Raw genomic sequence first — 23,550 nt, forward strand, 5'->3', positions numbered from 1 at the left:
TTAATTTTTTAATATTAATGCAATTTATTTATATTATGTGTTTTTAAAATAAATTAGTTTATCACGAAATTGTGAATTTGGAGTAATGATCTGGCTTACTTTGTATTATACTCATATACTCTAGAAATGTCGCTTCATATCCAATTTGCGATATCTCGGGAATAGCACCGAAGGGGAATTATAAGTAGACTTATAAATGGATTGGTACCTAAGTGACTCGACCACTCGACAGCACCCTCCAGCGACTTCCACTCGACATTCAAACCACTGAGCCATCAAAAGAAGTATAATTTCATGCCGAATCTGCCGTACTCGTTCCCGCCAATGGGCTATCACGTACTCATATCCGGCAGTAACTTGTACCTTTCTTGATGGCTCAGTGGTTTGAACGTCGACTGGAAGTCGCCGGAGGGTACTGGCGAGTGGTCGAGTCATGCAGGTTGCAATCTATTTAAGCATTTATAATTTCCCTTAGGTGAAATTCCCGAAGTAGCGCGAATTGGGTATTAAGCGACTATAGTAGGTTAATGTTTGTATATATGTAAATCACAGTGATGTGTTAAAATGTACAAACATACATACACACACACACACACACACACACACATAACACACACACACACACCACAACACACACACACACACACACCATATATATATATATATATATATATATATATATATATATATATATTAAATATATGTGTGTGTGTGTGTGTACATAAACTAAAATATGGATTCTGTGTCAAGATGGAACGGCAAGAATAAAGAACGATTGAGTTCACTAAAGACCCTTTGCTTTCGGTTTTTATGGAGGGATTTTCTCCAGTGCTACAAAAGAACTTTCATATCCTGAGAGCGTCCTTGACAAGGAGTTGGCATTCCGTGGAAATTGGCAACTCTCTTACTTAGTAAAGTACGTCGTAACAGAGATGAATATGCCATTGCATGATCTTTATTTTTCCTATCTCGTCGTTTTATGAAATGGAATAATCGTTACTTTGACCTGGATGTCTGTATATATGCTTGTTGGATATGTATGTTTGTGAGTGCATGTTTATCCTTAGATTGGGTGTTTATGTGAACTCATTACTTCTTGTGGGTAATGTTGAAATATTTTCATCAAGTCTGGTTTAAATATTTGTATATCTGTCTGTAAGGGAAACCCAAGGACTTGAAGGCAAGTGGTAATGTTATGTTACAAAGGCCTTGGGCTTTGTAAATTTTCAATTTTACCAAATGTTGTACATAGTTCATTTCAGTATAGGAAAAGTTGCCATTTCTATTACTGATGCTTTTAACGCGAGATTCTTTCACCCTTTGTATAAGAGCTCAAAGGTTATCGAACAATGTTTCGTGACTGAATGGGCCATTAGGCTTCCTTACTGGCTGCCCTTAATTCTTAATATCACATTACTTTGCATCCTCTGTCTATATGTATTATGCTTCAGAAGACTTTAGACTCAGGGTATATAATTTGGTAGCCTATGCACTTCCCTACTCGCAACCCAACTCAGTCCGCAAATAATTTACTGCTGAGGTCAACAGGTTTAAAAATGAATTCCATTGAACCTAAAAAAAATTTCTAGAATACGACACTACTAGTTAAAGTGATTTGAAGACTGCTTGGGTATTCATGCTGTTGATGAGTTCATCCTTCTTTGATAATGCTGTAATCATTAGAGTTTTGACCAGTCTATTTTTGAAATGGAGTAAATGACGATGTCCATTGCCTTTGCAAACATGTTTTTACGAATGAATTGCTTTAAGCCTTAATGTAGATGGGACAGTGTATGCAGGGGAGAGAAAGAATGGGATATTACCAATGTAAATATTATTAAGGGGATATACTCCAATTTTAAAGATACTTTACAAATACGTGCTTTTTTTTCAATGACTAAAATGACAGCACTTTATGGAGTTGATTCGTTATATAACTATTTACGAGTAGTTACGTCATGGTGAACGTCTCTCAAATTTTATGTTTACAAATATTTTTCAAATGCCTGCATCTTTCATTGTTGCTTTTTCTCTGTTTCACAACATATATTCGGAGTGCGAGTTCTGGAGTACAGAGAAAGAAAGAAAGAAAGAAAGAAAAAGTTCCACCGTTTTAAGCTCATGCCATATTTATGGTGGTGTTCCCCACCTCCTCCTCGTCCCCTCTTAAACTAAAAGTGTAAATTCGTGCAAGTTTAGGAAACATGTTTATATTTACGAGAGAATTTCTGGGCGAAAGAGTTCATTCTTCTTTATAATTCTATGTGTAAGTTTTCCCGCAAAGTAATGGTGGAAAGGAACCCAAATAGAAATGTTCCCACTGTGTGCGGCAAAATTAGGATTTCTCTCTCTCTCTCTCTCTCAACTAAAGTGATCGTAATATACTAATAAACTGTATGTTCTTATTTCAGCCTGCTACCACTGTCCTGATGTACAAGATAATAATAATAATAATAATAATAATAATAATAATAATAATAATAATAATAATAATAATAATAATATAATAATAATAATAATAATATACAGGAGTTCCTTAGTTCAATAATAATGATGATGATAATAGTAGAATAACTTATTTTATTATTATTATATATATATTATATTTTTTTTTATTTTTTTTTTTTTTTTTTTTGCTCTATCACAGTCCTCCAATTCGACTGGGTGGTATTTATAGTGTGGGGTTCCGGGTTGCATCCTGCCTCCTTAGGAGTCCATCACTCTTCTTACTATGTGTGCCGTTTCTAGGATCACACACTTCTGCATGAGTCCTGGAGCTACTTTAGCCTCTAATTTTTCTAGATTCCTTTTCAGGGATCTTGGGATCGTGCCTAGTGCTCCTATGATTATGGGTACGATTTCCACTGGCATATCCCATATCCTTCTTATTTCTATTTTCAGATCTTGATACTTATCCAATTTTCCCTCTCTTTCTCTTCAACTCTGGTGTCCCATGGTATTGCGACATCAATGAGTGATACTTTCTTCTTGACCTTGTCAATCAACGTCACGTCTGGTCTGTTTGCACGTATCACCCTATCCGTTCTGATACCATAGTCCCAGAGGATCTTTGCCTGATCGTTTTCTATCACTCCTTCAGGTTGGTGCTCGTACCACTTATTACTGCAAGGTAGCTGATGTTTCTTGCACTGGCTCCAGTGGAGGGCTTTTGCTACTGAATCATGCCTCTTTTTGTACTGGTTCTGTGCAAGTGCCGGGCATTCACTTGCTATGTGGTTTATGGTTTCACTTTTCGTATTGCACTTCCTGCATATGGGAGAGATGTTATTTCCGTCTATCGTACTTTGAACATATCTGGTTCTTAGGGCCTGATCTTGTGCCGCTGTATCATTCCTTCAGTTTCCTTCTTTAGCTCTCCCCTCTGTAGCCATTGCCAATTGTCATCGCTGGCTAGTTCTTTAGTCTGTCTCATGTATTGTCCGTGCATTGGTTTGTTGTGCCAGTCCTCTGTTCTTTCTGTCTTTCTCCTGTCTCTGTATATTTTCTGGGTCTTCGTCTGCTTTTATTAGTCCTTCTTCCCATGCACTCTTTAGCCACTCGTCTTCACTGGTTTTCAGATATTGCCCCAGTGCTCTGTTTTCGATGTTGACGCAGTCCTCTATACTTAGTAGTCCTCTCCCTCCTTCCTTTCGTGTTATGTATAGTCTGTCCGTATTTGCTCTTGGGTGTAGTGCTTTGTGTATTGTCATATGTTTCCTGGTTTTCTGATCTATGCTGCGGAGTTCTGCCTTCGTCCATTCCACTATTCCTGCGCTGTATCTGATTACTGGCACTGCCCATGTGTTTATGGCTTTTATCATATTTCCGGCGTTGAGTTTTGACTTGAGTATCGCCTTGAGTCTCTGCATATATTCTTTCCTGATCGTGTCCTTCATCTCTTGGTGTTTTATATCTCCTCCTTCCATTATTCCCAGGTATTTGTATCCTGTCTCATCTATGTGTTGATGTTGCTCCCATCTGGTAGCTTTATCCCTTCAGTTCTCGTTACTTTGCCTTTTGTATGTTGACTAAGGCGCATTTTTCTATTCCAAACTCCATCCTGATGTCCCCAGATACAATCCTTACAGTCTGGATTAGGGTATCTATTTCCTTGATGCTCTTACCATACAGCTTGATGTCGTCCATGAACATCAGATGGTTGATTCTGTTGCCTCTTTTTCTTGAGTTGGTACCCGGCATCCATCTGCTGCAGTACTTTTGTCATGGGAATCATGGCTACTACGAAGAGTAGTGGGGACAGTGAGTCGCCCTGGAAGATCCCTCTCCTGATATCAACCTCTGCTAGTCTTATTCCAGAGCTTGTAAGTATTGTATTCCAGTTGCGCATTGTATTTTTGAGGAAGCTGATGGTATTTTCCTCTGCCCCATATATTTTCAGGCATTCTATTAGCCATGTGTGTGGTATCATGTCGAAGGCTTTCTTATAGTCTATCCATGCCATGCTTAGGTTGGTTTTCCTTCTCCTACTGTTCTTCATTACCATTTTGTCTATCAGGAGCTGGTCTTTTGTGCCCCTACACTTCCTTCTGCAGCCTTTCTGTTGGTGGGGGATGGTGTTTGTCTCCTCTAGGTAGTTGTATAGCCTTTCACTGATGATACCTGTTAGTAACTTCCACATTATTGGTAGGCAGGTGATAGGCCTGTAGTTACTGGCTATATTTCCCTTACTCTTGTCTTTTTGTACTAAGGATGTTCTTCCTGTGGTCATCCATTTGGGTGCTTGGTGATTTGAGATACAATGCTGGAGTTGTTCTGCTATTCGTGGGTGTAGGGCCTTGAAGTTTTTGAGCCAGTATCCATGGACTTCATCGGGACCTGGGGCTTTCCAGTTTGGCATTTTCTTTAGTTGGTGTCTGACTGTATCTGTCGTGATGTCTGTGAATCTTTGTTTTATTCTCCCTGTTTCTTCTTCCTTGACTTCCTGGAGCCATGTTGCATGTTTGTTGTGTGCTACCGGATTGCTCCATATGTTTTCCCAGAGTCTCTTACTTGGTTCGGCTTCGGGAATTTCTGGGTGGTTGTCTTCCCCTCTTAGTTGGCTGTATAGTCTTTTCTGGTTGGTTCCGAATAGTTTGTTCTGTTGGTATCCCTTATTCCTGTTCATGTACCGTTGGGTCTTATGTGCTTTGGCCTTAAGCTCTGTTTTACATCTTCTATTGTGTTGTTTTAATCCCCTCTCTTGTACTTTGTATTTCTCGTTGAGTTCCTCCCTTGTTTTCTTGCCTCTTAGCCTTTTTTCTGCCATCTCTTTCAGTTTACTCAAGTCAGATCTCATCACCATGATTTGCTTTTCCAGGCGCCTTTTCCAAGGAGGTTGCTGTTTTGGTTGCTTTTGGGTTGGTTGTGCTGGTGGTGTTGGTGTTCGAATTCCCATCAGTTCTGCTACTAATCTTGCTCCTGCATATGTCAAGTTATTTGTTTCTGTGATACTGGTGGTGTGTATTATGCCCAGTATTTCATTGACCTCACTTGTTTTCTCCCTTAATTTCTTGGTGTTGTAGGCTTTCATGGAGGGGATCTTTGTTCTCTCTGTATCTGGCTCCATCCATTGTCTAATCTTTTCTACCCATTCCGTCCTCTCTGTTACTTCGTCGGTGTTTCTTCGTGTGTCGTTGTTGATACCTATCCTCCCTGTCGTCTTCTGTGGCATCGTCTCTCAGTTCGTCTTCGTGTAATTCGTTGTCGTGTGACATTTCCCTTTCCAGTTCTTCTCTTTCTGTTGGGGAGAGCCAGTTCTTTTTCTTTATGTTCCTTGCTTGGTCTGCCAGCCTCTGCTCTGTTTGGGGGGTGTTATTCCTCTCATTCCAGATGTTGACCAATCTTCTTCTATATCCTCTCTCCGTCGGGTTGCTTCTGATGTAGCATCTCCATATTTCCTTATTTTCTTCTCCTTGTCCATTTCTTCCTTTTGCCTCTGTAGCTCCAATCTCAGGCTGTTGATTATTGTCGTTGTGGTGATCAGTTGCTGGATGACGACCTCCAAGTACCTGACCGTCTTCCCCTTCAATTGGGTTGAATACCTGGTTGCCGGACGAAGCTCCTCTGTTGCCAGAGGTTCCATTTACGTCGTTGTCGTTTAATCCTTCATTTCTTTCCATCATTGCTGAGTTTTGCTATTTAACCCATAGCTGGACCCTACCCCATCAGGGATAGGTACTCATTTACAGCTGAGTAGACTGAGGAAATTATGGTAAAGATCCTTTCCCAAGGAATCAACGCCGAGGAGAGCGGTCACCCATCCAACGACTGACCAGAGCCAATGTTGCTTAACTTGACTTAAGTCTATTGACGACCTATTATTATTATTATTATTCATCTGCTTTTAAAGTCTGCAGGTATTCCTATTCTCGTCGCTGCGGCAATTTTTTTTTTTTTTTTTTATGGTCCGGTCCTTACAGAATCCTAAAGAAAAAAAAAGATAAAAGTTCTAAAGGTATACGAAACATATTTTCCTAGGAATGTTTCAGGTAATTCGAGCCTCACTTCATGAATACAAAATTGCCTCGTTTCGTAGAGTTTTCAGGCTGATGAAACACAGCGCTGGGTCCTGGGGTAGGCTCCGTAATACGGACAATAGCTCGTCATTGCTTTTTATAGAAATGCATTTGTAAGCTTATATTGAGAAGCTCTATCTTGCGTATGACTGCGTTTATGATTCTTTTAATCAAGTCTTCGACAGTGTATCGGCAGACAGATTACCCGAAGGAGCTAAAAAGACTACGATACTGTATCAGATGAATAAAATTATTATTTTCTTGACGGATAGGTCATTACATATGCAAATACTTCTTGTATTACTGGCTTAAATAATGTGAGGTTGAGAGATATAATTTGACATTACAAAATCTAAGATTACAGTCTGGCCACCTGCCTCGTTTCATATAAAAAAAAAAATCGTCCTAAGAACCGTATGATTAATGGAATTGAGAGTATAGGATTTAGTGACAAAGGGTTCTTTCTCATTCATCAATAGTCCAAAGAAAAAAAAAAAGTACCGGGAACGGTTTGAACTAAGCGGGTGAAGACCAAAACTATCCAAGATAAAACTCTGGAAAATACTTTTAATTTCATCGCGGCCGCACGAGCGGCCCATTCCAAAGCCCTATAGTATTTTCTTACTAAAAGGAAACTTTCAAGGCGCGAAGTGCCGCTGTTTTGCTGAAAAAGGGAAATATATGATAGCATTAGAATAAAAAGTTTAGTTGCCGTTGATGATATTAACGATGTTAGGCCTAAAGACACGAAAGTTTTAAGTGCCTTTTTTAAATGTTGGTCGTTCTGAGCTACGTAACGAAATTACTCCTTTACTCGTGAACTGAAAGTTTTCTCTCTTTTTCTCTGATGCAACACCAATTAGGAAATAAGAGTGAGCACTCAACTTCAAGATTTAAACTATCGTAAAAACCTATCACAAATCAAGTTTAAGAACCTTACAAGGAAAACAAAGGTACGAGGACTAGCGTATTATAATGCACAAATATGCTGACACATCACGACCTTCCTTCATTATGAACGATTCTAAGTGGAAAGTGGACAGGATGTAAAAAATCTGTACGTGAATAATACTATAATCTTAGAACTTGTGATGTTACTGTATATGTTACAGTGCGATGAGGAAGTCTTGATATATTTCCAATCCTTACATTCTCTGATCCAAAATATAAGAGAATCATCACAGTAGAAATTTAGCGCTAACATTATGCCGAGATACGTTTTACCGAGGAGTAAAGTAATCCGATAACCTACAAATAAGTCACGCTTCTTGTTTCCCTTTCTGATCTCTCGTTCTTGTTGAAGAGCACGTAGTTGAGAATGAACGTCTCTGCGGGTTTTCATCAGAAGCCATTTACTTTAGGAGCGAGTCAATACATTTTTTCCCCCACAAATTGCTGAATTGGGATTATGAGGCCAGTTAAGCTTAAGGTGCCTAGGAAGTGTTCCCATATCTAATCATTTATATGTCTGAGATTTATTCTACCTCTCCTTCTGTCTCTCTCTATTTTTCATTCCAGCAATATTTACGTTCATACCGCATCATCAGTTGTAAAATAATCCGTCGAACAACGTCTTGGCGATCAAAGAAGCCAGTCTTATTAGTAAATGAAAATTCGCATCTAATGTCCGTAGAGTTATACCCACAACACCCTTCTCTGCAGCTCTGTTGACAAAGATATTTTTCTTGTGAATAGAGATGAATGGAAGTGAAGGATGGAAAATATTTATACACGGATAAAATAACTCGTAAAATCCAGCTTCACTCAATATCTCTTACAATGGGATCTAGCATCCCTCATGAATAGTGCAATTTACATATTTTCTGCACTCCATTCGCCTCCACGTTTTGTATATTGTTTCCAATAGAATACTTTAGCTCAGTCTTTTGAAAAGTATTTTTCCAATTTTTCCATTCCAAGGGTAGTATTTCAGAAAACACTTCTTTTATGTTACATTTGTTTAAACCGTGTTCTGTTCGACTTTCTCTGGTACGTTTACCGTTATCCACTTTTCATTTATCATTGTCACCTATACAATTTATGTCATTTATAATAGGAACATTTAAATGAATTGCTCTTCCTCCAGAAGCTTTACAGTTTAGATCACAGGGCAGGGTCATAGTGAAATTCTTCATATTTTGAAATAGTCAAATAAAAATTTTTATCCACAGGTTTCCCTATTTAATGTATACCTTTCGTTGCAGCAACATTAGTACTAGGAAGCTTATTGGAACATCTTTAAAACCCGTTAAATGACTTGTTTTTTAGTTATCTTAGTTCATTTATCCTAATTGTTTTGTACTTGTTATTCCTTGCAGACAAGTAACGAGAAGTATGTGCCAGTAGCTGTTCGAATCCACGAGACGCTCGAGTTAGCGGACGATAAATTCTACGTGATCAAGTGTGGTCTGCAAGGCTTCTTCAACAGCAGGTAAACTAACACAATGGAAGTTCGTAAATCTCCTTTTCTCTCTATCTTCCTCATTCATACTATCCTAAACAATATATTATATATATATATATATATATATATATATATAATATAATAATTTTATACATACACACACACACACACACACACACCACACACATATATATATATATATATATATATATATATATATATATATATATATATATATATATATATAATGTGTATGTGGGTGTTAGATAGAAAGATAAATGAACTTTGTCATTCGATGAAATTCATCGTCGAGAATGGGGCGTTTCTTCACAGAATTTCTGGCGTATTCAACCATTTGCCTTTAACCGAGAAATGGTAGAGGGAGCGCGCAGAGCGCGGTTTGTCATTAATAAATACGTTTTGACCACTGAAATCCAACTCGGGGATTGGAGTGACACGCGAGCCGTTATCGGGAGCCGATATTATGAATGTGGTTGTTAATGTGAAGAATGAATGGCTTCACTTTCCGTGACTTGGGCTAACTGCTGCCATTGGCAGTTTGAATATTTTGAATTTTTTTCTAATATTTCATTATTAGTTAACATGAAATTTTTTCATTCTGGTGCTGTTTTTATCTATTATATTGCAGATACGCTACGCTACAATTAATTTCCTAAGATAAAATCTAACCTGCACTCCATTATTTAATTATTTTCCTCTAAAACTAGGTATGTTCCGAGCAATATCAACCTGGCCTCTTGCTTGTTTCCTCAAAATGAGTCCCCATTTCATTACCGTTTACGGTGCCCTCACAAAACCTTCACATACATCAGTCTTAATCATAACGTATACGAGGCGGCATTTTTATTTTGTTTCGTGAGATGATAAAAGACTCCTTTGTTCGCTAATTATTATTTCTCGCAAGTATGGAGGAGGGAAGCCCCTATTCATGATATCCTCTCATGGGAAAACTTTTCCTCTTTTGTCTGACACATCGACATGATTGATTACCTTCCTTCCGAAGGATCTGCTTCCATTTCCTTGGTCATTTATCTTTCAGTGGCTCCTTTTCGTACTTGGCTTTGACGCCTCGCTTTTTAGCCATGATTTGTCTTCATAATGCTCTCATCCCCTTTCGTATTTGGGCGATCTTTTGCTGGAGCCTTTTCTTAATGTTTCATAGCCCTGAGAGCATCATTTCACTTAGGGATGCTTGTAGTGTGTATTCGTCTAAGCTCTCTGAGTCTTTCTGATGATGTCCAGTGCAAGTTCGATCCCGAAATTGAACGAGAAGGAATAATATAGTCCCGTTTTCTAAAGTGCTTCTATTCCTCTGTTGAAACTAATCAGTGCATTCGGTTTTTTTATGTTCGTTTACTGTTGAGTATCACTGATGTGGTGGTGATGGATGGTTGTTGTTGTGGAGAGAGAGAGAGAGAGAGAGAGAGAGAGAGAGAGAGAGAGAGAGAGAGAGAGACGTGAGTGATTAGGTTTTGTCAAAATGCTTAAACATCACATAGCTGCAAACGGGAGTAACTCGACAAAGTAGTCCTCACATCACGTGGCTGATACTGATCCTAAGATATTAATAAAATTTAGACAAACATATTACTTAGAAATGCTTACACGCTCTCCCCCATTCATTTCTTTTATGGTACGTGTTCGTAATATTTTTCTTTGTATAAAGACCAAAACGTTATTAAGTTACGATAATGAATTATTCTCTCTCTCTCTCTCTCTCTCTCTCTCTCTCTCTCTCTCTCTCTCTTTCCATGGTGGATTTCGTAAACATAATGGAATCAAAACCAAATTAAAATCTTTGGATACATCTATCCACAGGTAAAATTGAAAATTGATAATTTTTTTTATTTTACTAAAGAACATCATCCATTATCATCCTAAATTATCCTTTGCCACTTATTCTTAGAGAGCGAGAATATATTTCAATAGTTTTCAATGATGTTATTTGACATACTTCCTATATATCACGAAATTAACTAACATTTATTTTTTACCTCCGTTTTACCCCTTTTTCTCCCTTTCATCTATTTATCCTATTCCGCATTATAGTTCCCTCGTTTCCCCTTCCTACTTTTTTTCTTTTATACTTTTAATAGTCCAGTTATTGCATTCTAATCCACCGAGGCATTTTTATCCTATCTTATTCACTTTATACCTTTAAAGTCTCCCCTCTCTCATTTTCTGCTATTATTTAATCATAACGCACCCTCCAAATATTCGTCTATTGGTCCTCTTTCGTTCATAAATATAAAATATATATATATATATATATATATATATATATTATCATATATATTTATCATTATTAATTTAATCTATATATCTATATATATTATATATATATACTATTATATATAGCCATATAGATATATGCAATACATAATGTATCTCTCTCTACTCTCTTCTCTCTCTCTCGTCTCTCTCCTCTCTCTCTCTCATCTCTCCTCTCTCGTTCGCGAGAGAGAGAGAGAGAGAGAGAGAGAGAGAGAGAGAGAGAGAGAGAGAGACAGACAGACAGACAGGACAGACACATATATACATATATCTATATGGCTATATACATATATAATATACACACATACATACACACACATATATATGTAATGTATAACCATTATAGGATATATGTATATATATTGTCTCTCTCTCTCTCTCTCTCTCTCTCTCTCCTCTCTCTCTCTCTCTCTTATATTATATATCTTATATAAATATATATATATAATATATATATATATATATATATATATATATTATATATATATATGTATAAATAATTATATATTGTTTTTGTCTGTTTTATGTCGAGAATATGTCGTAAGGCGGATGGTGGCCTCAGAACTTTACCAACCAGCTAGCTGCGAATATGCACTTTTTTTTTTTTTACATCTAACTTCATGCATATGTATATTTGTCCATTTTTTATTTAATTATTATTTATCCTTTTCTAATTTTGTTTGCTCCTCATTTCATTTTCTTTCAACAATTTTGTAAACGGTTCTTTTTATTTTATTTTCGTTTCTTATTATTAACACCAAAACTTTTCCTTGTGCACTGCGTTTTTTCTTCTTCTTCCCAACTCATTCGATATATTTTGGCCGTTTCCTTTTCATTCTTTCTAGCGCCCTTTATACAGATTTTTGTTAACACTGATATCTATTCCCTTCTGCCTCATCTCCCCTTCGTGGAGCTTCCTCCCCCGTCTCTTCTTTCCACTCCTCCCCTTTCCCTGGCAACTTCGTCTCCCTGTTCCACTTTTTCTTTTTGCCAGCGTCTGTGATATAATCAAATCATTCTTTTGTTAGTAAACTTGGTCAGCCCTTTTTTCCACATATTTTCCTACATTTTCTCTTGATTTTTTCTTTTTCTTTAGTTTCGTTTGTATCTAACCTTTGTTTTGAGAATGACATTACACTGTTTCGACATTTTCTTTAACTTATTTTTGTTTCTTCTTTTTCTGGGCCTTGGTTTCTATTATTACTTTTTGAGGCTGCAAAACAAGATTTTTTCGTCCCATATATATATATATATATATATATATATATATATATATATATATATATATATATATATATATATATATATATATATATTCAGCACTTCTACCAGTGCATGGACTGATTTAGCTGACTATCTGTATTCACTGCCCTGTGAAAATGATAGTAGAGATCGGAAAAGTGAGTGTGCCGGACAATTTATATTCGACACAACATTCTTTGAAAAGGATGTTAATCAGCATTCGCGGACGAAGAATGGTTTCTGTGTGACGAAAAGTTAGCAGGTCACGAGACCAAACCGTGGATTGGCTATGACACTTACATGCCCACCACTCGAGGGAACAGATGATGAGTGACGTCAAGGAATCAATTCCCGCTTAATGAGTTCGTTACGTGCCAGTGATGTCATACTAAGGGAGAGTGTCTTACGAAGAGAATTTGTACATTTGTACATTGTGTCATACCCTTCTTGAGGGGTTTTTATAGAATTAATTTGCACTGATTTTTAAGATTGGCTCCTTGTGGATTGTGTGGCGACACCACAAGGCTGTGAAAAATTGCCATAGAGGTGAGCGTTTCGAAATGTTCTATTTTTATACTTTATGTCGTTTGATTGTATATTTTTATACTTTATGTAGTTTGATTGTATATTTTTATATGTCGTTTGATTGTAATGGGGAGCATATTTTCACTCTGACAGGAACTCCTATTTTGAGTAAACCCCACGAAAAGGTATTTAATTACTGGAGTGGAGGGGTGAAGAGACTGTTTACTATGTGACATTTCAATTGATGAGATGAACATGTTAGCGTTCAAATGCGTACACACACGCACACACACACACTTATATATATATATTATATATATATATATCAATATATATATATATATATATATATATATATATATCATATATATATATATATATCACTTAATGATATACGTATATAATATATATATATATATAATATATATATATATAATATATATATATATAATATATATAATTATATGTATAATAACCATACAATATAATAATATACATATATATATATATACATATATATATAATATATACATATATATATATATATATATATATATATATATATATATATATAGATGTGTTTCATAGGGAAACTTGAAAATGAATGTTGTCAACCCGTAGACTAATACATATTTTTTCCTGCACCAACCTGCTCCAACACACGACTGCATAACACACAACCTCTTTCTGTCCCTTACGGGGAATTCATCCAATTCCGCCAGTGCACCGATATATAATACATTATTAAACAGGCCCAACTCGTAATTGAAATTGGCATCGCGCGCAATATCTCATTCATAAGAGGAAGTCCGATATTGGCTGGTTGGACATTTTATAAATACTTGGAAGCGACGGTAGCTTAGCGCCACTGCTGCAGTCTAGTAACTCAATTTTTTTCCAATCTTTATTTTTCAAATCTCTATTTTTTAACTTCTGCTGTTTATTTTTCCTTTTGGTTTGCCCTCACCTTTTGCAGTGTTTCTCGTCGTCTTCCAGTTTTGCTTAAAAACTGTATTGATGCTCTTGTTATGTTTTGAGTTTTAAGTTTGGTCATTGTTTCATGATCCACGAAAAGGTTCGGGTTTTAAATAGTTTATTTTTCACTTTGTTTGCATGTTAGCTAAGTTATAACACACATACACACACACACACACACACTCTCTCTCTCTCTCTCTCTCTCTCACACACACACACACACACACACACTCACACACACACGTACTCTCTCACACACACTCAAAATATAAAATATATGTTGATTTTTTACGAAGTTACCAGTTGCAAAAGCAGTTGCCGATTATATTTTGAGAGATATCCTATTCTGGATGAACTTATATTTAATGGATTTTTGGCCTAAAACTGCTTCTCAACCTCAGCGAATGTGTGCGATCTCGGAGCTCATGTTGTCTTTAATTTATAGTTTTATTGCTGTGAATCCGTTCATGATAGTCTTCAAGGCAGTTGACATTTTCAATTTGCCATTACTGTTCAGCCAAATTTTTACGTATACCATTAACTTGGTTTGTGACGATTCTCTATTGTAACTTAAATCAAACTGGTTATGCTTTCAGCCAAATGATGTAGGAATTAATATTAGTTTATATAAATGTTATTACGGGATTTGGGCTTTATGAAAAATAACAGAATAGTTTGGTGTTTAGATACTTATAAAGACGCTCATATTCAATAAATATTTAATTTCATATGTGTTTTGAGGCGCTTGTACTCACTCTCTAACTGTGACAATGTTTGCATTTTATGGTTATTGGAGGAAACAACAGTACTCTCAATAAACAAAATGACAAACTTTGACATTAATTGTCTGTGTCGCTCTAATGGACTCGTGAGGTATATATTCTAGACCATTTAGGTACATTCGTTCTCTCATAAACAAGTATGCGCACACACGCATATATAATATATATATATATATATATATATATATATAGTATTATATATATATATATATATAATATATATATATATATATATATATATATAAATATATATATATAAAATTTATAATTACAATATATATATATATATAATATATATATATATGTATGTATGGTATGTATGTATGTATATATAATATATATATATATATATATATATATATATATGCTTGTGTTTGTAAGTATAATTTGTATGGATAATTTGTATCTTACAGAATTTTGCATTGTCATTTAATCGGAGGGCCCTATTCTTTCTGAACTTGTGTTTTGAAGTTCGAATACGCTTTTGTCTCTTGTGCATCCTTGGTGTGGACTGTTCTGTGGATGAAGTGTGCTACAAAGCAAAATGTCTAAGATATTTCAAGTCACTTACGACGCCGAATGTATTTTAGTGTTCAAGAATGAAGAATTTAACATTTGTTCATGTTATAATCCTGCTTCCTCAAGTCCACTTCAAAATAAGGGAGAGCTTGTGCGTCCTAAGCCTGTGTCTGTGAAGATCGTATTTTGTGATTTAGGTCCGCATATTGCATTATTATTTTATATGGGTTAAGTTTTCTCAGGAAAAAAGTTCCCACTTTATCTTTGATTACTTTTTGTGGCTTGTCTGTTACTGTGAAATATTACTTATGGCTGCTATCGGATTCTGTGAAGCTTTAATTAACTATTGCAGTTTGTTTTTAGTTATTTATGCTTCAGGGTAAGATATGATCACTCAGTGGAGAACTTTTCTGCAACAAAGGTATGTGTCAGTACAGAATGTGTGTTTTCTACCTCCCAATAGTAAGTATAATTTTATTTAAGGGGGAAAATTACTCTAGTTAAAAGTCCAGTCTGTTACTGAAATGCGTCTCATCACATCATATATTTTGTGGCTGAAGTTTTCAAAAAATTAGAATGTGTTACATTTCAAATATATATTGTGGGTTAAAATGGTATGTTATGACCTTACATAACTTGTCTCAGCTCTGTCTAAATACAGCGATTTTCGTGGTTTCATTGTACCGTACTTTACAAAGTGAATTTTGTCTCAAGTCTGTCTTTTTGCAGTATCGATTGTTTGATCTTCATCTTGCCTCAGAACGAGGAATTGTTTTGTTTCCAATCTTCCTGAGCTGAACAAGTTATTTTCTCCACACGCCTGCTCTTTGGAGCTTCACTGCTTATTTATGAATAATTTCTTGGTGCATACTGTATTTACTTGCTCAGGTATATTTCACTGCAAAACAATTTCATAGTTGTGTTCGCCTTATATGGAGTGCTTTTGCTACTTTCTTACCCTGGACTGAATCTGAGATGAATATAGTTTCTAAAGAGAAAATATTGTTTGTATTGTGTCAGTGTTTTGTAACGAAACCTCATCGGTGTAGTTGAGTTACGTGCAGCGTATGAATAATTTTCTAATGCTAACCCATTGCTTTGCTAAAGTTTGGTTTATATATGAAATATTTAAAGCCATGTTATGAGTTTGATAAAAGAATAATACTATACGTTAGTATTTAATTTAGATTGATACCGATTAGGAAATTCCAATTAAGACGCTTACTTTTGATAATTACAATTAAATACTTTTCGACATCCAATGCTGATAATCTTATAACATTATATCAGTGTTCCTATATTCTTAAATTGAAATCGGAAATTATGTAACCTCCAGTAATTCGAAAATTTGTTTTTCAGGAATGAGTCAAGCTTTGTGAATCTGAAGCTCCTTGACATGGACCACAAAAAGACGAAGGAAGCCATATTCGACAGGAAGTATATATTGCAAGCTGATATTTCACGTCCAGATAGTAAGTTACTTGTTCCTTTATACCTTCACTTCGTTTTGTTTAGAAAGTCGTTGCCGTATTTATAATTGTTAACGGTATACAGGATAGGCGCATTTTATATATATATATATATATATATATATACATATATATATATATTTATATATATATATATATATATATATATATATATATATATATATTTTTTTTTTAGAATATCTCATTCAACAGTAAAGGAATACTGTGAAGATACGTGCATTGAAAAGAGATAGACGCAGTTTGAAAATGCCACACAGTTATGAATGTTTATGATCATGGAATTTTGAGGCATTAAAGTTTGTTAATGGTTCCATTTTGTTGATACAAATGTTGAATGATTTTGAATTCTATATGTAAGATCATACTCAAACTATAATGCCTGAACTAGAAAGCGAGAGATATATGAAGGACTTCACCCCGTTTGAAGATGCCCAACGCATCGATAAAAGAACTAAATAATACAATACCCAGATTTTGAATTTGCCATCATGGATATGAATCTGAAAAGGTTGGTGCTCTTCATTCCTTATTTATGCAAGATAAAATTTTGCGTTCCCATAGTGTTAGAATATTTGAAAACTGTCATTCTGAAGCGAAAAGAGCAAGGCGCTTTCGAAAGACATATCATGATGCCTATTTGGATATGATGAAATTTGATAAAGATAATTTCAAACGATGATTTATAATGTAATGTGCAATGAACAAGAGCAGAGTCTATTTACAGTAAAGGTAAACTTAAATGTAATATAATGAGTTGAGAACGGAGATAAAATGCCAATGCGTGAGTTGTAAAAGAAATGCTTTTAAACTCTTGCAGAGCGGAAAACCACAGAACGACTTTAAAAATGCAATTCGTATAATGCGTTTATAGCTTCTCAATTCCTTGCACAAACTTTGCAGTTGCACTACTTCCCGAGGACCAATAGCACTGAATGGGAAGTTAGACGCGTCCAGCTGGTCTGTCGACTCCACTGCATCGTCAGTTGCACATTATTTGATGCGACGCTGGCTTAGTACTAACGGGCTAACTTTTGCACCGGTATGAAACGACCTACTAACAAATTAACACAAATAAATGCTTCGTCGGGAAAAGTCTATAGAAATAGTGTATATATATATATATATATATATATATATATATATATAATATATATATATATATATATATATATTTATATATATATATATATTATAATTCTATATATATATATATCTATATATATTATATTATATATATATATAATATAATAGTATGCGATAATTTGTTTCGCATTACTCCTATTTAGATACGATTGATAACCCCGCGGGTGTTAAGAGGCTTATGAGAACATAGGATCTGCTGGCATATCTTGTGTCACACATCTAGATAGTGGCTCGACCCAGCGTTGCACAGATATATATACCTTTATATTATTCAGTATGCATACCATGGTTACAAACATGTTCTGCGGTATGAATAGGTTAACTGTTAAACCAAAGCAACGCGTAATTTTCCAAATTACATCAGCAATGGAAATATTCAGAGAACGAGAGAGAGGGAGAAAGAGAATATAATCAACATGCAAAAGGATTGCGACTTTCACCCGCTGTGCCACAAAAGCAGGTCAATTAATGCTCTCAAATGACCTATTGCCGAGCTATCATTGTGTTTAACCGAAAACACTGACCGAATTTATTCACTTGCCTTTGGATCTGTAGAGCCGGGTGGCCGAATGGTGCGCAAATTTCGTGATTTGTATTGACAACGTTAGAAGGTTAATAATGGCTCTGAAAGGAGGAGATATTAGTGGCCTATAGTGTTGCTGCGATGGTGTTTTTTTTTTTATACTCGATTTCTTGCATTAAGAGATTTATTCTTATAGTTGACAATTTCGAATGATCTAGAAGATAAATGTGGATGGTAATAAAACCGAAATACTTGGCAGTATACTATTTCAAAATATATTTCATCAGAACCCTTATTTAATAAACAACAAATAAACAACCAGAAAATGTTTTAAGCATTCATCGAAAAATGTATATATATATATATATATATATATATATATATATATATATATATATATATATATATATTTTAATAAATACATACATACATACATACATACATACATACATACATACATACATACATACATACATGCACGCACACATCCGTTTTCCGTTATCTTCACATCTGGGATCTGTTTAATGATGCAAAATGCATGTCAAGAAAAAAAATATTACCAATAATTCACCCCTGTTTTTGTCAGATCCATTTTGCATCACAGGAAACACTCAGTCATATTTCTTTTATAGTAGACGTGCATCATTAATCACGCGAGAGTTTCATCTCGCGTATTCAGTAACACGAACAATTCTAAATAAGTCCGCACTTCACTGGCATCACGATTTCGTCTCTCATTTCGCCATGAATAATGATAAAACCAAGACTTACCTGTGTCGCTGGACCATTAATTACATTGTGAGGATAAAGTCCCCAATTGCATCATTCATCCGCGCGAATGGATGATGACTCTGGATGGATGACGCAACTCGCAGGCGTTGCAGCACGAGTGTTCGAGGCCAAGTTAAAGGACGATTAATCACGCGTCCTACGTGCATTAGGGTAGGATATTAATTATGAGTATTTGGGCTCTCAGCCACATCCAGCTGGTTTCGTTCGAGATTAACAGATTTTCGCACCGTGATATAAATGTGGAATTGCATCAGTCTGTGATTCTCTCTCTCTCTCTCTCTCTCTCTCTCTCTCTCTCTCTCTCTCTCTCTCTCTCTCTCTCTCTACTGATACTGATGTACAATTAGAATCATGAAAACACATGTGATTTCCATTAGATATACTCTAGTCAAAGAGCGAGTATTAGACGAAAACCAAGTATAATATTCCTAATAATTCGTTTTCTTTGTTTCACGCAGGATTTATGAATCTTTGTGCACCATGATGAGTGGGAGAAAATAACTCTTTATTTCCTGTTTCATCTGCTATGAATTTATTACTATAGTGACGGTGTAAGCGACATAAAAACTACAAGATGCATGTCACATGTTTCTTCTTTTTAAAATAAAATACCGAGTTACGAGAATGAAATTCGGTTAATATTGGCAGAATTTCTGAAGTTTTGTAAAAGTTCCTCTTGAATCGAATTTAATTGTGAAATCACTGATTAATAATCATGCTTCGAGGCAATGTTATACTCGATGCGTAGTTAGTGAAATCTTTACTAATGCTTTGAGACTTAATGGTCTATGAGTATGTTGGGGAAGGGACAAGTGTCTTTTGAAATTTAACTCGATAACAAATAAAATAAATAAGAAACTGCACATGACAAGGCTCTTCAATTTCTTTACTTCAACTCATGAAGCTGTTTCTTGTTAGAAAGGTTTTAAATGTAATGATGAATTTAAATCTTGAATGTTGTAGCAGTAAAAATACTTATAAAATGAACATGATCTCTTAATGAGTTAAGCTAGTTTAGCATGCTGTAGTAAGTCATGAATGGACACTATTGTGATAGTTGATAGTTCTGCATGTATAAATAACGCCATTTCTTTGCAGTAGGTCAGGTGCTCGGGAAATTATTTTAATCTTCAAATAAGTGACTTTACTTTGAAAAAAGGACATTTGTTTTTACTATATTAGGAGTTAGAAATATAGGTAGTTCATAGATCTCTTCGATGGTAAAGCCATTATGAATGGCTGAATTTGGTCACTGTGTTAATTTCTTCCCTTCCTTTACAGCGGATCACAAAATGAGAGTCAAGAACTGCTTCAGTTTTGGAGAACCCAATGACACCGTGCCACTCACTGACGACAGAGGGTAAAGAGAGACCTCGCTTTCGTTTTTTTCCGATACTTTTCATTTTGATTTTAGCATGATTAAGTAATCATTATAACTTTAAACAAACTACCCTGGATGTTTCATGATATATCGCGATGACCGCATTCACTCATCTGATATGACAGAGTGCCCATCATTATAGCTTTGTTCTGCGAATTCACGATTTCTATTGTGAGAGGCTTGACTATTGAAGTGTTGTGTTCCTATTTTAACAATCCTCTAAGTCTCTTGTCTTTCCTTTGATTAAACTTCCTTCGTGTGTCTTTCCATCATAATAATACTTTTGTATTCAACTTTTGTATTCAGACTTAGTATTCATCATAATATATTCACTTTTTTTATTCCCGCATGGGAGGAGTGTGTAAAACTATTGTTCCTTTATTAACTGTTTTTTTTAGTTCTGAAACGTACGTATTTAAAAAAAATATAGATTTAATAAAAATGAGAAGCTTTTTCACAAAAGCTCATGGAAATACATAGCCAACCAATTAAAGTATATGTGGGTACGTATAATTGTATTTACTTCTGCTAGAATTTGTAAATAAATAATTGATACACACGCCACAAAATGTGTCGAGGATATATACACTCGTATATACTTGCTTTTAGTGCATACCTTTTATCGTCCCCGGTATATCCATTCCCCGGCGAATAAATCAATCATGTCTGACAGAAAATCAACAGTGTAAATGATGGTGGCAATACAAAGCAATAATAGAAACCATTTTATTTATTTCATTCGCCAAAGGAATTGATTAGTGTCATTATCCATCAGCAAATTGACGCTTGCGGATGATTAATCGCTTTGCCCTTTTGGCCATCGACAAACAACCGCGGACACACAGGCAGGATTCTTTCTCATCATTCTCAATTAGATTCACGTCCGAGTGAATTACGTGAAAACCGAACAGATATCGCTTTCAGGAAACTCATTCTTTTCTGGCATTGCACTCCTTGGTAGCCACAATATTTTACAAGAAACCAATTCGGTCTGTGGAAGAACCTCGATTGGAATCAATTAAAGGCCCAGAACTATCAAAACATTTATCATTATTGTGTGTCTTCTACCGAAAGGACGGGAAAAATGATAAATCTATCCCTTTACAGAATCGGATTTCCCTTTGAGTTCAGGCCGACCGCACCCCTCCCCAGTCAACAGAACTCAGACATATCTCGTGTCTGGTGGTGTTTTGAGTGCTAGGAACGCGTCACGTTTATTGTGATGGTCTAAATGCTCTAATTTTGTTGTCAGAAACTTGAAAAATTAAAGAAATTCAACCATGATGTGTTACGCTTGTAATATCATGATATATTTGATTGGCATTTCAATTAATTTTACTTTGTTCAAATAAAATGCATTATCTTCCGGTGCTTTTTGATACTTGTATAAATCTGAAGAAATGGGAATCTAACACTAAGTACCTAACTACAAACAAAGAAATCGCGTGTCCAGAGAAAATTAAATTTATGTGAATACAAGTATTATAAAAAATGAATTAATAATTAGATAAGCTCAAATTACCAGAAATCATTACGTGGACGCAGGGTACGGAAAAGGAGCGCTTAGTTTGTAATGTTTATTTATTTATCTTGCTGACATTGTTGTTTACCCACAGGTGCCCCCAGGGAAACCTCATCACACAGTTTGTATACAACGACACTGCAGGAACTGCCGAAGCTGTTTTGAACAACATGTTCAAGTTTCCGAGCACAAACCGTGTTCATTTCCAGTGCGATGTGCTCATCTGCAAAGGTAATTGGACCCCCGACCTGATTCGGACACGTTCATTTTATTCAGTTTCATGGGTTGATGGATTTCATAATTGTTTTATGTCTCCCACTCTCGCACTACTCTTTCATCTTCCATAGTTCACAGGTTGTGGATTCACTAGTTACGGGAAAATATGGTATATGGTGGAACTGTACGTCGAATACATACATACAATATAATAATAATCTATATAGTATATATATATATATATATATTATATATATATATATATAATTATACCATATATATATATATACTATATATTTATTATAATATACATAATTAATATTTATATATATATCATATTATATATATATTGATATATATATTGTGTGTGTTATATGTATATACATATATATATATATTTATATATATAATTTTATTATTATAGTGGGTGTGTTTTTATATATGTATATATATATATATATATCTATTTTTTTTTATATTTGTATATATATATATATATATATATATATATATATATCGAATATGTATATTGGGTGTATATATTATGTATATTGTAGATATTATATTTGATATATATATAGATACGATATTATAGATAGACTATAGATAGATATATAGATAGATAGATAGATATAGATAGTAGATATGTAAACATTAACATTTTAGAGTTCTGAAAGAATGTCATAAACTGTTATAATTATAACAATAATATTTAGTAAACGTGCGCAATATGAAACCAATCTCACTGACGCTGACTGTATGTTTGTATCCCAAATAATATAATACCTTCGTTCCCTAGTCCACACTTTTTCACCTTAGATTGGAGAAAAGATCTTCTGTTCTGAGAGAGAGAGAGAGAGAGAGAGAGAGAGAGAGAGAGAGAGAGACGAGAGAGAGAGAGAGAGAGAGAGAGAGAGAGAGAGAGAGAGAGAGAGAGATTTGAGAAATTATCACGATGGCCGTAAATTACGAAGAGATTTAGGGTAACAACGAAACTTCCTTACCAACTATTGCAGAGTGGCAAGAGAGAATTATCTGGGAAGGTATACAATTCAACAATGCCTCTTCCAGTCCAGCCGAACCCTGACTCCTAAATCTTTCTTGAGCTGTAGCCTTTTCTTTTTTTTTGTGTGTGTGATTTTTTTTTGGGGGGTGGGGGGGGGAGGGTGTGGTCAAAATGCTTGTTTTTCTCATTCTTGGTTATCCGCATTTTTTCTAAAATTTAA

The 23,550-nt window shown here is 35.1% G+C and overlaps 1 protein-coding gene across 1 annotated transcript in view; it reads left to right on the forward strand.

The window, feature by feature from the left end:
• The window catches only part of LOC135224549 (uncharacterized), a 561,973-nt gene that overhangs the window by 523,570 nt on the left and 14,853 nt on the right, over nt 1-23,550 (forward strand). The window contains exons 4-7 of the mRNA XM_064263647.1: nt 8,834-8,946; nt 16,617-16,729; nt 20,487-20,565; nt 22,203-22,339. Of these exons, the coding sequence (XP_064119717.1) occupies nt 8,834-8,946; nt 16,617-16,729; nt 20,487-20,565; nt 22,203-22,339 (442 nt within the window). The remainder of the gene's footprint in view (nt 1-8,833; nt 8,947-16,616; nt 16,730-20,486; nt 20,566-22,202; nt 22,340-23,550) is intronic.

Source organism: Macrobrachium nipponense, chromosome 12 (assembly GCF_015104395.2).
Source record: "Macrobrachium nipponense isolate FS-2020 chromosome 12, ASM1510439v2, whole genome shotgun sequence".
Classification (NCBI taxonomy): domain Eukaryota; kingdom Metazoa; phylum Arthropoda; class Malacostraca; order Decapoda; family Palaemonidae; genus Macrobrachium; species Macrobrachium nipponense.